Raw genomic sequence first — 15,559 nt, forward strand, 5'->3', positions numbered from 1 at the left:
TTATATTTCTACAGTAACAGGCCAATAATCCTCTTCTTTCCAATTGCTTTGATGTGGGAAGAGCAACAAATGTTTTAGGGTGATGACCGCCTTTTACACACACCCATATGGCATCACACACATTTTCTTTTGAACAGCAACAATGGAGACTTTATAAGTGCTTTGTTGCTTAAAGATTTAAGCAGTGTTTTACTATGGGGTTTTTTATATTGCAAAAGGTCTTTCACTGAAAATCTGTTGCTGCAAGGCATCACTGAATCCAACAAACCTTGATAATGTCAGAAATCTCTTGCAAAGCTCATCAGCCACAACCTCTCTCCTAAATCTGGGAACGATTGATGAGGAATGTCAAATGCTTTGGCTGTAAAGGGTGCCTATATGTTTAAGGGCTCTGAGGCAGTGATACTGCAACTACAATCTCTCCCGCCTAATTCTTCCACTAGTCCCTTTGAACAGCCTCCTGCTGAACCTGCTATGGTAGAAAATTAGAGTCTTGCTGGCCATGGTAGGTGGGGAGGAAAGTAGGGGGAAGGACTGTTAGAAGAACAAGGCATCAGAGTACAGCAGTGACATCATCTCTTTGTGCTTCAGCCCATCTAAAAGGTAGATCTCCAGGTAAGGCACCAGCACTGATGGGATTGATGCCTGTGGGTTGACAGTGTCCATGGTTCCATTTCCTGACTCATCTTCGCTCATGAGCGCATTTCCCCTTGCCTTTTATCCTCAGGATGTTCTTGTCATTATACTGTGGGTGGAATCCACAGCAGAAGATTTGTGTTCAGATCTGTGTTGAGAAACGTTCTCAAATCACTTTCATTGCGGTGCAAAAGAGCAATTCCAGAATGCACCTAAACACAGAGGGTGGAATTCAACTAAGCTTCACTCAGTCATTAATTTAAATGGGTCTGCTCTAAGTTAGGTCCATTAATTTAAGTAGCTCTACTCTGAGTAAAACTTAGTTGAACACCACCCAGAAACTTCTTTTCCTTTTCTCTCTCTCTCTCTCTCTTTATTTTTGGTTCTATCCTAACAGGAAAGAAGCCAAGTGGGCATCATGTAGCAACTCTCCAGTGTAGGTTGTTAGAAGATATTATTATTAGGACTTACTAGTTACTTTTTAAACAAAATTTAAGCTCAAAGCAACTTGCAACATAACACAAAAATTAAACTAGAAAATATATTCTAGTTTATATATCTCAATCAGTCTAACACAGGCATAGGCAAACTCCGGCCTTCCAGATGTTTGGGACTACAATTCCCATCATCCCTAGCTAACAGGACCAGTGGTCAGGGATGATTGGAATTGTATTCCCAAACATCTGGAGGGCCGGAGTTTGCCTATGCCTGGTCTAACATATCCTTCTCACTAAAAGAGACCACAATATTTAAACCTCTCCAAGTTGAAGGCCAAAAGCCTGGATGGAAAAATGTATCGTGATGATAATGCATACCACGTACCTTACAGTGAATCTATGAAGTGTCATTATTGAATGATGAAATCACGCAAACCTTTTTAAATTCCGCATTTGTATTTGAGTTTCAAATAGCAAGGTCATTGCCAGAGTGCACACTAATTTATCCCTCATATAAAAAGTTAGAAGTTACACAAGTATGAGTACATCATGCATTCCTACAGATGAGTAGAAAGACAAACAAACCCTTTCTATTGTTCTGAACTATCCCTGTTTTCTGTTCACCACAACAGGCTCAATTTTTGTCTGAAACAATCTGATTTGAAGGATTTCTACATACCAAACACAGGCTTGCAATGCTGAGAATAGATTGGGGGTGGGATAACTGATATTGCTGTCACATACCCTGTACAGCTTTCACATGCATTTGTTGGGCTAGTCAGTGTGAAAATTTCTATATATTGCACATTTCCCAACTATACAATAATCTGAAATTCAGTCTGAAAGGCATTTAATGCACAGCAGTACACAGAGAGCTACAATTCCTATATTGTACATACAATGTGGGCATTCAGAAAACATACACTAAGTTTGTGTGCCAACAGCATGAAGACGCAATCTGGAACTCATCTTACATGTGTTATGAAACATGTGTTATGAAAGTGATAGGAAATTGCCAAGAATAAATGTGTATTCATGAAATGTTATTAGTGAGAAATACTGTACTCACTTCTTTTTAAAAAAGGTAAATAATAAAGTTTTCAAATTTCTGGAGCACACATACCATCACCCTCTCCACATGTACAACTTTATCTCTCTGCAGTTCTCCTCATTAATCCACCTTTTCCCCAGACTCGCTCATCTCTCCACACACCCGTGGAAGCAAACCAGAGGCTTTTACACTGTTCTCAGTGTTTCTGCTCTGGGAATGCCTATGAGAGTTCCAAGCAAAAGAGTGGAAAACTGAGAGCAGTCTCCGGGGACAATGCTGGGAATCAGTGTTCAATGGTACCTCGGTTGAGCCCACTTCTGTCTTATTTGTTTTGTAAGTTACTCACCAGTGCTGCTTTGGATGGTCCTCACAGTGGTGGTTGTGCGTGGGGGGGACGAGGACCTCAGTGACAAACATTCATCATCTTGGGAACAGCCCTTTTCGATGGCTCTCACGTAGCTGTGGCTCCTCATGCGGAAGCAGCCTGGCATTGGCAGATCCAGGGCCTCTACTGCTTGAGACTCTAGCTCACTGAATACAGACTCGCAGACTGATTCAAACTGACCATTTACTTCCATCTCACTCACCTGCAGGCAAAGAGAAGGCAGTTTAATTATATCCAACAGACCTGTCTAGCTTGCATTACCATCTAATACCAAAGGGGGAAAGACAGAACAAAACTTTACATCCCCATGTAAAACTTTACACCCCCATGATAAAGCATCACAAAACAGGTAAGAAGATATATTTTACCAGACTCATTTCCTCTTGGATCACTCCAGCTTTCAAAACATACATACATATCGATGAAACACATGCATGATCCAGCACCAAAGAGTATTAGCTTAACTATTTTGCATTTTTTTATTCTCTAGTGTCTAGAATATGGTGGAAACTGCCTATATCAAGCACAAAAAATCTATCCTGGCAAAGTAGCAAAGAACCAGCTGAAAGCTTAATTATGCAAAGCCACAGTTAAGTCCCCCAAGCTTTTAAAGTCATATTCCAGCACTGGTGTCAGCTTTAATTAAATTAAAAGGATAATTTCTAATCTGAAATTTGTAGAGAATAAAATCTCAAAGCACCATCATTTGAGAGAGAAAGAGAGAAAAGGTTTTTTAAAAGTTCCTTTTTAAAAAAAACAAGAGTATCATAGTTGGTTTCTAAGCTGCCTAAATAGCCTGAATTTTATTAAAGCATTTGACACAACAGCATGTAAAGTTGCTCAGTCAGCTGTTTATTATGGTGAAACAACCAATAAGACAAAATGCAAAGTATAAAACGCGAAATCACAGCTTCAGTAAAACAAACTGGGTTGTATTGAGCAAAGTCATCCTGCTAGTGGAAGGTCTTCTGCCTGTGCAATGGGACTTCCTCTTCCTGTCCCTGCCTCCAATCTGCTGTGGAGGGTTGTGGGGAAACCCAAAACTGATTTTTTTTTTTGGGGGGTGTGTGCAGGTGGAACGAAGAAAGGAGAGGGAGAGGTCCTGTTATACAGGCAGAAGTTATCAAGTTAATGGGGTGTTTGTTGGATAAAACATGATTCTACATAAAAAACAACAAGCTAAGAACTAAAAATCATTCAATATGACTCAGTGGGGATTTGAACATGGATTTACCACATTCAAGTCAAGCATGTTAGCCACAATGGCTAGTGACTCTGTCCTGATGAACACATTATCTTGGCCTTGTTTCATTTCTAATCCTTTCACTGTCGATTGCAGTGTGCAAATGTTTTACTCAGATACACTCCAGTCTTTAATTGCCTGCCCGTTAGCATTTTCCTTTGCCATAAGTTGCATGTGATGGGCTCTTCCTGGGAAGGAATTGGGATTCTTTTGCCTCTGGGCCCAAATTTCAAAGCAAGGAAGCAAACAAATAATAAAGGGCCAAACAAGATGTAATGGAAAATGCATATCTGCTGCTGAAAATGACTGGCACACATCCGTTTCTATATTTCCCATCCGTAACATCTAGAAATGTTGCTTCACCACAAGCACCACGTCTCACAGCAACATCACTGGCAGCCCACATTGTGATGCAGGAGTGAGGGACACAGAATGCTATGATATTACAATGGATATATCTGTTACCTGGGGTAGAAGGAGAATGAAATGCAATATAATGCGGTTGCTTTTGATGATACATTTCCCATAACATCTATCTTGGCCCTAAATGCTTAATGTCAATGAAAGAATTTCTGACTGCTCTGCTAAGACCCACTAGTGATCCTCTAAAAACCCTCAAGCAAGCTAAAAGCTGCCAACCATTGCCACGAGTGACACAAACAGCTATTAAATGACTGAGTTTTGAGCCAAGATTCGGGGGGGGGGCCTGACAGATGGTTTCTATTCAAAGACAAAACAGAATTCAACCACTTAATAAGCCGTTGTGTCACATTGTGTTCAAAAAGCAAGGCTGGCAACCACGTTGTGGGCCCAAAGGTTTACAGGTGGGTTGTAGTTTAGCAGGGGAAAATTATCCTGCACCATCACACTAGAATCCATTTGCGAATATGTATGTGTGCATGCACACTTCGGTTCCTTAAATAAAAATGCCTCTCTCTTCAGTTATTTTGTGCCAGCTGGCTTTCAAGCTTCCGCCTTTCACACTAGCAGTGGGTGTATTGGTAAAGTAGGAATGAATTCATTTAGTACTGCCAACTTGAAGTACTCAGAAACCATGTGTCAGCCTACCCAGAGAGAGAGAAAGGGTCTTGATGATAAGGTTTGAAATATACATTTGAATCATTTATCCTCTGACTTTTAAAATGCAGGAATCTGCTTTTCCAAGCCTCCAGTCATAGGTGAAAATAAGCTTGTTCTGTTTAACAGGGAAGCGAATGAATCATATTGCAGCCATAAGAAAAATACACAGATAATATTACAGTATTGACACATGAAATCACAAGTAACTGTACACAACCACAGATAATTAACAGGCTACTTATTTTCAAGCTATAAACGTATTGCAACTAAATATCTTTAAAACTTTACTTAAGTGTTTTATGTTTATCATTTCTTTACCTTTTGAGTGGGGGGGGCAAAGAAATTAACAAAAACAAAATAATTAAAATCTAGACATAAAACAAGCACAACAAGGGTGAACAATGATGAATATGGCACATTGTTATGAAAACTTCAGATAGTGAAAGTAAGCCACACAAAATAATTGAGAGGGGAAAATCACAAGGCTTCAACATTTGTACTCTGTAGTTTTGGGCTTGTGCTGCTGGTGTATCGAGATCCCAGGTATATTCCATCTTGGCTGAGAGTCCTGAAAGACCTGCTCTCTACCTTGCAGGCCTTTTCCCACCTGGCGTGGGAAGGCAGGGCCCTGACTGACTCCAGCTACAAAAACTGAGGCTGCTGAACAGACTTTTGGGCTGGGGTGTTGTTTGACTGGTTGGCTTTTCTTGGGTGGGCATTTTACTGTCGGTGTTTTGTATCTTTAAATTTTGTGATTTATGTGGAAATTGTTCAGTTTGGTTGTGTTTTCTTTTTCATGTTATTCTTTATGACCTCTTTTGTTGTGTTGCACTTATATATAAATATTCCATGTTGTAAGCTGCCTTGAGCATGGTTTGAACTGTGGAAAGGCAGCATAGATTTAAAATATGTATGTATGTGTCAGGGAACAGCCATCGGAACTAGAGGAGGAGGCGAGGCTCCACAGCGATGCTGGAGAGGGGCCAAGCAGGGAGAGAGGCAGGTCTCCGGCTGTGGAAGAAAATCAGTGCAACACCAGGGATAGAGGGGGGTCGATGGGGGAAGCAGAGAGGAGGCTCCAGGACTCTTCACAGGAGACCAGCGAGGAGAGCACAGGTCCTCCGCTGCCCACACCCACCCTGCGCAGAAGACTTCCGCGCAGGGAAAGTAGGCGGCGACTTGGTGTCAAAGAACTTCTTTGCTGGAAGAGGTTCAAGAAACGCCCACTGACGGATTCTGCTAGCGACTGAACAGCCACGGAGTGGATGGCCGTCCAGACAGAAACGGTTTAACCAGGCAACCTAGCCCAGAGCGGCGGTAACTTACGCACGAGCAACCCCTAAAGCCATTACAGTATGTATTCAATGAAAGGAGCTCAGATAAGAAGGAAGGCATCTAGGTTGGCTCTGTTCATAGTAACTTCAACTGGGTGCATCATTTTCTCAAGGAGAAAAGCTCATACTTTGGGAGGAAGTCTCAAACATATTTCAAATTACCCAGGGATGGGGTGCTGGGTTGTGTGTGTGTGTGATCACAGGGAGAGAATCTGCCTGAGGCTACCTATTCAACAACTCACTCCATGGCTGAAACGGTTCATTTTTACTTGTAAAGTTGGCAACACTTACCCACGCAGCCAGTGTTGCATTAACCTTGGTTGTTGTTGTTTTTAGAAACAATAACTGTGGGAATATTTGTGACATCACTGCCCATTCAGCTAATGTGAGAGTCTGAACAGATCCATGCATGGAAATTTTTCACTTTATATTATACCGATCAAACATGCATGCAAATCAGTCTTGAAATGGGCTACAAATGGAATAAAGAAGCAAGTTATCTAAAAGATGAACAAATGGAGGGGGAACAAAATATACCTATTTCCCTGGAGCGCCACCATCTGTGGCTTGTCCTGCACTAACTACAAAACTTTTCATCAAAGTGATTTACTTTTCTTAATACATTCCTACCTTGGATCCCAAACGCCTTGGTACTCGGACGTTTTGGCTCCCAAACACCGCAAACCCGGAAATGAGTGTTCTGATTGGCGAATGTTCTTTGGAACCCAAACATCCAATGGGGCTTCTGTGGCTTCTGATTGGCTGCAGGAGCTTCCTGAAGCCAATCAGAAGCCACACTTTGGTTTATGAACATTTTGGAAGTCAAACAGACTTCTGGAACAGATTCCGTTCGACTTCCAAGGTACGACTGTAGATGTAAATGGCAACTGTGAACATTTCAAGGGGAAAATAGTGAAGGAGCACAATTTTGAACTACATTCAGGTGGTGGTTAAACCTGTTTGCTGCCCCTGGTCAACCCACCCATTAAAATCCAGCCTGTTTCTATCAGCATACCCCCATCATGAGCAGGATGGAATACTGAGGATTTGGTTTTAAACAAGTGTTTTTAAAAAATCTAGCCATGCAATTAATCACATATTTGCTTTCACTTGAGAACTACTCAGGCTGGCAACTGATGCCAACCTTGTTTTCTCAGTTTTGCACACATGTCACTCACCTGACTAATAGTGCTCATGGCCCTCATGTAGCTCTCATTCCGGGAACGAAATTTGGGAGAAGTAAGCAGAGCTGCAGGGTCCAGGCTATCCAAACTCCTATTGATTGAAACTTCGCTCACTGCCCTCAAGTAACTGTGGCTTCGGATCTGAAGCTTTGGAGAATGTTCACTAGATATCCTTGAAGGAAAAAAAAAAGCAGGAAGAAGTCATCCCATCATATCTATGTTTCTAACTGCTGATCAGCACTGACAATACTTTGCAACATGAGTGAACATAGGTTCCAAGCAAAATAATGTACAGCCCCCCAACACACACACACACACACACACACACACACACACACACACTGCACACGAAAAAAAACCAAGTATCCTCATGTCATTTATAAATTCAGTACAGTACAGTAGAGGAAGTGGGCTGTTCCAGTTCATTTGCTCAAGTCATCTTCCTTCTAATTCTAAGGACAAGCCTGTCACAACAGCATCATCTGCATTACAATTATTGACAGCACAGTCTAAAGCAAGGCTTCTTGTTGTAATAACCGCCCAAGTGGTTAGTTCCATCATGGCATCTTGACAAGCAGTGCAATAGCATCAGTTTAACACAATGAGACTGCAATAGGTGCCTCTTTTTTTTAAGTGAGGGAAGTATAAAAATAAATTGACTTTTAAAAAAGCATGATTTTTTTTTTAGTTTTTGAGAAGTGAACTGTATTCAGTGCTTAAAGTGTGATCCATCTTCCTGTGATTTTGATCACTGCTCTGAGGAAATAAAGAAGTGCAGTTGCAGAAACAAGTCATGAATCCTTAAAGAATATCATAGAGGTAACTTCCATGGAATTCTGAACTGATGAAATGGAAGGCAGTAGAACTGAGCAGCTAATGAAAACTGTGGCATATTAAGTCAATTCCTGAAGGACATGGGGCAGAAATAGACATTTGGTAGCATATATATATATATGGAATAGCCAATCCTGTGTTTTAGAAACATTATTAATATAAAATATTAATGTTTCTAAAGGCTATACCATGAATACTTGTCTTGCCGAATACCTTTTTATTATTTCTTGGCACTGATGTCTTTCTACGCTTGAAAATAAAAAGTATCCTTTTGCTAAGTTCATGTCAAAAGGCTCGTGGCCTGCTTATCTACCCCCTCACAACAGCAGTCATCAGCACATACCTGCAAAATTTTTGTAGCTATACTTGCGTATGAATTGTAGCTTATATAACATATGCAATGATTTGTACAGGTAGCAGATGAGGTCTTTGCTACTTAGTGATTCATTCTGTTCTTAAATTATGGGATACATCCATAGAATCAATAAGTACTGGAGATCATCATCAACAACATCATCATCATCATCATTTGATTTGTATGCCACCTTTCCACAGTTAAAACAATGCTCAAGGCGACTTACAATATGAAAAGATTTACATAATTGCAAACATAGCAAAGTAGTCATAAAAATAAATAAAACACATTAAAAACTACAGTGGTACCTCAGGTTAAGAACTTAATTCGTTCTGGACTTCCATTCTTAACCTTAAACTGTTCTTAACCTGAGGTATCATTTTAGTTAATGGGGCCTCCCGCTGCCACCGGAGCCCGATTTCTGTTCTCATCCTGAAGCAAAGTTCTTTACTCGAGGTACTATTTCTGGGTTAGCGGAGTCTGTAACCTGAAGTGTCTGTAACCCGAGGTACCACTGTACATAACCAAACTGAACAATGATACCAGTTATCACAGGTGAAACAACACCCATGACCAAGTAACTTTGTCTGGTAAAAGGTCGCATTAAATGAATGTGATAAGAAACCAATGTGTTTCTTGGGTAGGTTCTTCTGACAAGTATACAAGAGACTGAAGTGGAGGTAATCAATATGCTTCTATCTGCAGGGAAATGTAGAGTACAGATAATTGTGAGAACCAAGTTTTACATGAAAGGGTGAGGTTCTGTATGAGGATGTACTTCCTCGGGAAAACATCAAAGCTGATCGGCACATGCTAATCCAGAGGTAATCCATAGATAGTCCCTAGAGATAGTTACTACAAAACAATGATCCAGGACCACTGATTGGGTGAGGGTGGAAGGTGCAAACCATCCCAGGAGACTGAAACCTGTCAAGTGCGGCTCACTCTATTATTTAAACAGAGCCCACCTGCCCTTGAGCCAAGGTAAAGTGAGGTGGCTGTCCTGGGAGGCAGGATCCACAAAGCGGGTGGGCACGTCCAACCTCCAAGGAATGCATTGCCTGCAGGCAGTGCCACAAATTCCTTGGAGTCCAGAAATGCCTCCTCAGCTGCATCCCCACTGTCAGTGCAGGCACACCAGCACTACAGTGGCCGGCCTGTGCTGTGGTGGGTTATGGGGAGAGAGGGTGAGATGGCACAGGTGGAAGGCACTACTGCAAGGGATGAGGAGAAGGCTACAGGGAGGGAGGGAGGGAGGGAGGGGAAAGCAGCTCAGCCTCAATGGATCCTGACCTCATTCGGCTCTAGCCTCCTCCCTCAGTTTGCATTGGAAACAGAGCACAGGAAAGAAACGCTGAAATATTAGAAACAATTTTGTTTTTCTTAAAAACTTTTTCTCTGCATCTTGACTAAAACTTGGTAGGGCTGCAAAATGGCAGGCTAAAACTACTGCCCCATAACTCATTCATCAGCTTTATCCATCTTCCCTATCTTGCAATGGCTTTGTTTTGTTTAGAACGTGTTTGGGTGTCATCATCAAGGTGGATGGTAGGCTTGGTAGAGCTGCTGCATGGAGGCAGGATAAGGTTGCCACATCCAGCCTGTGGCTATTCGTCACCTGTTGGTCATATCCCATTCACTATTAACGATGGAATTATGGCTGGAAATGACCCAAATATATTCTAAACAAAAAAGGATTGCCACTGGGACAGAGGAAGGATTTAAATCTAAGCAAATTAAATTGCTGATTTAGTTTTTGTTTTAAATCAAGTTTTCCATTTGCAATTCATATATTTCCTGAACAAATATGCATACTAATTGTGCATTTTAAAATGTGCATACTAATCAGTGGCCATGACAAGTAAAAACATGTTTGTTTGCAATGCATTTCAAAAACCGTTGATCATTCTGCCCACTTGTCATTTCCGCTACAGAATTATATCTGGTTGGGGAGAAGAGGGGGAATTAATTGATTTCTGTTTGTCTCTCTCTCTTTTCCTGTGCACACATGCAAGGATCCAAAGAATTAAGATAGGCACTGTATTATGGAGGTGGTCTGAACACATTTTATCTCTCCTGAAATGAAATCAGAACGCAGAAAATGTATATTCAAACTACTCCCAACTCACTTTAAAATGACTGTCTGCCTTCACCCCAAGAAAATTGTCAAGTAATCATTTGAAGAGCCCAAAACTTTCCAGAAGTGCAGAACTTTCCAGAGCAACAAAAGACACAATAGCTGGAATAAGCCTCAAGTTTACTAGTCATGCTGGCTTCATACAACAGAGTGATCAAATGAACTCTCTTAAGGATTGAGGGAGAAAGTGGGGTGATGTTAAGTGATCAGGCCCTCAGCCAATCAATTCAGCAAATATGAGAAGAGGATGCCTATACACAAGAGCTTGACTATGCAAAGGGACTTCTATGGAGGAAGTCTACATGCGTATGTCAATATGTGCACAGGACCCCTTTGCACAGGTGAGGATAATGGTGGCCACCAGTTGCATCAGCGGTGGGACCAGCCCATGTGATGCTCTCTTACATTCTTTTAACATATGGCTGGGTTCATCTGAACCCCCTAACTTTTAGGAGAACCAGTGTGAAAAAGTTGGGCTTGAGAAGATGATTCACAACCAAGCTCATGACTTGAAATCCAGTTAAGGAGAACACTCCTCTAGGAAGAAGTCTGTGCAGTATGATGAATATGTATTCCACCGAATCTAATCACTGAACATACTATTCATTGAAGTCCTGCAAGAAAAGAGAGGCTAATGACTGATCCGACACCCAATGAAGGAAGAAATGTAGAGAAGAACCCTGTACAAAGCATTTATGGAACCACCCTTGACATTCAACTAGTATTTTGGTTTTTCCCCCCTTACCATATTACTACAGCCACAAATATTTGACTAATTTCTTCAGTGGCTGCTCAGTAGTCAAATGTTTAGCCCAAAGCTGAGCCTACAGGGGCATCTAATGTGGATTGTCAAGACGCAACAGCCACAGATATATGCCTGAATAATTCCCTGCTGTGGGTGTCTTTTGTGGGAGCCAATTACAAACATGCTGTCTAAAAGTATCCAGAGAGAAAACTGTTCTTGAAGCAGGAACATCACACTTTTGTTTAACCTTTAAAATCTGTTCTGTCTATCCTCCCTGGAATTGCAAGGGACCATCTGCTCATGTCTTAACTGCTCATCCTTTCAACACTCAGCATGCAGGTCAAACTATGGCAAATGCAGAATATGCCTCACAAGCACTTTAAAGGCATGCAGAAGAGGAGCATACTGTCCTGAATGTAAATAATGTAAACAAACATCTCAAAAGGAATGGCAAGAGTTACAAGGGAGCATTTACATTAAGGGCAAAACTACATGCAACTAAAGGCTGCTTTCTCTCTCAAGAGATGATATATGATATGATATAAAATATAGGGACTTGTATCTTTTATCTCTCATATAAAAATAGTTTTGGAGAGCTGTCTCCAATATGAAAGAACTCTCTGTCTCTCTCTCTCTTTGATTATCTGGCAGTTAGTACTGCAAACCTTCAGCAATAATATTTTGCTCTGATGCAAATAGTTCTAAAAACCAAGGTATAGATTTACAAAATTAAAAAATTAGTTTTGTATCATGTTTTGTATTATGCTATAATTTTGTCAGTAACAAATGAAGGGAAAGGATTAATGGCTGCCAATGGCCCTCCTGCAATTTGTACTTGAGGTTAAAGAACCTTCTGAAAGCAATCTATAAACTCCTCTATATGAAAACATAAGAGATCTTTATGAACCCTCTTGGACCTTGACACAGACTTGTACTACACAGGTAACAACTTGCAACTTACATGCATTTAACTTGTGCACATTCAGCTTTATGCTCTTGGCAATTTAAAAAAGAAAAGGGGGCAGGGTTCTGGGGAAAATGACTTTGGCAATTCCACCCAACATTGAAGCTAATGTGTTATGACCATATGCAATTTTGGCTTCATAAACAATCCCTGGAACATAACCCCTGTGGAAGTTGAGAGTTGCATGTATTGCTATTTCACAAGAGAAATAAAAGCCCTACATGGAATCACCTTCCTTATGGTTGCATGGGAGACTTCAAGGAGAGACAGGAACAGAAGGGAAACAATTTTTTCCCCATTTGTACCCCTTTGTTCAAATCAGTCTTCCCACTTCTCTTGTTTTATGCTACATAAAAACCCAAGTTTTTATTGCTCGGGGCATTACAAAAACCTGCAAACATGCTTGACCAGAGATCACAGAGCAGGCCAATTTCTAAAATCATTGTCTATATAATGCCTTAGAGAGTCTGTACTGAATGATACCCATGCTCTCTTCAAACAAAAACTTTTCATGCCCTACTGCTAAAAAATCTCTACTTATTCATCTATTGTTTTGGTATGCCTTAATAATTCAGCTGCATTATTTATGGTATTATTTATTAATTATTTAAATATTTTATGTCAATGACAAATGCCATTTTGAAACTTCTCCTGAAAAACATTATATTTGTTGAAGTAAAAAAGAAACAGCCCGGAACCAAAAATCATCTCAGCGTACAAGGGGGAAATGTCACTTCAGTTTTGATTTTGGGAGGAATGAAAGCAAGATGCATGAGGTCCAGGGAGTTATTTTACACTTGCAATTCTTCAATTTTGCCAAACAAAAGATCACAAGAAGATTCTGAATTATTACTGAAAGGGGAGTTTGGCAGGCAAGTGCCTAATTAACACAGACTTCATTATCACTATTTTTGGTGCAAAAACAATAATAATAATGTCCTTGAACTTAATTCCAGGATTGTTAGCAGGGTAGTATTCCTGACAGGGTAAAGGTGAGCATGCATTAAGACATTATTCAAAATTGCATTAAAGCAAAATATTATTGCGGAAGATTTGCAGTGCTACCTGCCAGATATGCGGAGAAAGACAGACAGACAGAGAGTTCTTTCATATTAGAGACAGCTCTCAAAACATGTAAAGTACAGAGAGCTTCCCTGTCACCCTGCTGAATAAAAAACAAACATGGCTGCCAATCTGGTTTCATTAAAATAAAAAAGAGGTTTCGGGGATTGTTCTGGACAAGGCTGCAAGCGCTCACAGATGACAAAGTCAATTAAAATTAGCTGGACTCTGTGGACTCCCATAGGCATAGCTTTGGGATCACAAGCAATAGCCTTACCAGGTATTATGGTATGTCAGGATAATAGCCCTGACAACCGAAGATTATTTACAGTTTCATTTCTTTTCAAAGCCATTTTTTAAATCCTTTAAACAACCAATCATATTTTTGTTTTTTTGTGATCTTTGTTTGGCAATATCAAGGAATTTTCTAGTTTGTATATGAAGTGAGTGATTACACTACTGTATAACACCCACTTCATATACAAACTAGAAAATTATTGAATATTTTAAAAAACTCTTTTAAAAAAGCAAATACTGTAACAAATACCACATACCACTCTGCAAAGAATACAAATGTATTACAGTGCTTGAAAATTAATACTGTGCCTGCTGCTATGGTTGCGAATCAGAAAAATAATGGTTGCTAATCAGAAAAATATATTTATGGTCAGATAATGTTTTCAGCGCAGCCACCAATGCTTCAGCCATGTAAAAACGTTAGAAATCAAAATTTCCAGCATCCTGTTTTCTTGGATCTCAGCTGACTTCTTGATCTCATTCGATAACATTCTATATCTGCATATAGTTACAGATCTGTGGGTGCTAAATGCTTGGGTTTAATAAATGTTAGGATTTAATTAGAACTTGTATGTTAGGACTTGTAATAGCTCATGTGGATTTGAGATGTGGGTTAGCTACTGTTAATATGTGAATAACCTAGGCACACTTCCTGGGTTGTGTGTTGGACATTATAATCCCATAGAATCAGCAAGTGTAGCAGCTAATTAACTCAGGTAATTTCCTCGTGAGGTGACCCCCCTGGAGACAAGCCGTTTAGGCAACACAAAGGGATGAAAAGGGCAAATCTCATTTGCAAATGTATTGGTTTCCTCCCTCTCTCAAGAGCTAAGTGTGAATAGGTGTGACAAGCTAATCCACTCTAGTAATGAGCTCTAGCACATCAAAGGAGGGATATTCCTCTGGGTTAAAAGAGAGACCAGAATTTACGCTAGCGCAGAAGCTATGGGGTTAGGGCTGGGGTAATATAACCAGCAAGCACAGAGGGAACCATTATGACGGGTTGTGCCCTGCAGTGCAAGAGAGGTTGCAGAGAAAGAATGGTGCTGGGCTTATTGTTGCCGCCGTGATTTCCTCCACTGAAAGCTCCAGGTTGTGTATATGTGTAAATAAACCATATATCAGAAAGACACTAGCCTCTGCATAATTTTTCAGAGGAAACACTAACCCTTGGTAGCATGCCTGCAACCTCTGTAATTTCATCCAGCTGCTAGGCAGATATTGGGGTGGCTTGTAACACAATGTTCATATTTGCTTGGGCAAGTACAGCAGCATCCCCATGGACATATATACTTCACAGTGTATTTCTCACAAGCAGAAGACTGAAGAAGAAGAAAACTCTTGCATTTTCAGAATTTCAATAATGCATAAATGAGCGGGGGTCTTACATGCCACTCGGCTTACGCCTCACTGCCTCAAGAAGCCCTGCCCACAGCCACAGCCTGCTTAAAGATCTCCCTGCCCAACTCTTTTAGCTAATTGCTAGAGAGATGGTGGCAGTAGAAACAGAGGATTCCTATTCACTTGGCCCTGCAGCCTCTGCTACCCACTACCCCCCCAAGCCAACTAGTAAGCATAGGGATTTTGGCAGCCATGCTTTCCCCTCCTGATGGATTCATGAACATTTTTAGTCAGGCTGCTAAATTGGAAGTTTCTCTCCAACTTACACTAGGCCCTGCAAATCCTAAAGAAGCCCTCCTTATACCGTTGGCTCACCTAAGATTTTTAATGGGTTCTGCTACACACTTTAACCTAATGCTAACACCAAACATAGCATCCATTTCTTGAGCAAAGTGGGGGGGGGCATCTGCCACT

General features: G+C 40.7%; 1 protein-coding gene across 10 annotated transcripts in view; it reads right to left on the reverse strand.

The window, feature by feature from the left end:
* DLGAP1 (DLG associated protein 1) overlaps positions 1-15,559 on the reverse strand; it is a 300,538-nt gene that overhangs the window by 63,907 nt on the left and 221,072 nt on the right. For all 10 annotated transcript variants that reach the window (XM_053396460.1, XM_053396464.1, XM_053396455.1 and 7 more), the window contains 2 exons: positions 7,345-7,522; positions 2,471-2,711 (listed from right to left, as the gene is read on the reverse strand). In XM_053396460.1, coding sequence (XP_053252435.1) covers positions 2,471-2,711; positions 7,345-7,522 — 419 coding nt within the window. The remainder of the gene's footprint in view (positions 1-2,470; positions 2,712-7,344; positions 7,523-15,559) is intronic.

The sequence above is a fragment of the Podarcis raffonei genome, chromosome 7 (genome assembly GCF_027172205.1).
Source record: "Podarcis raffonei isolate rPodRaf1 chromosome 7, rPodRaf1.pri, whole genome shotgun sequence".
Taxonomy (NCBI): domain Eukaryota; kingdom Metazoa; phylum Chordata; class Lepidosauria; order Squamata; family Lacertidae; genus Podarcis; species Podarcis raffonei.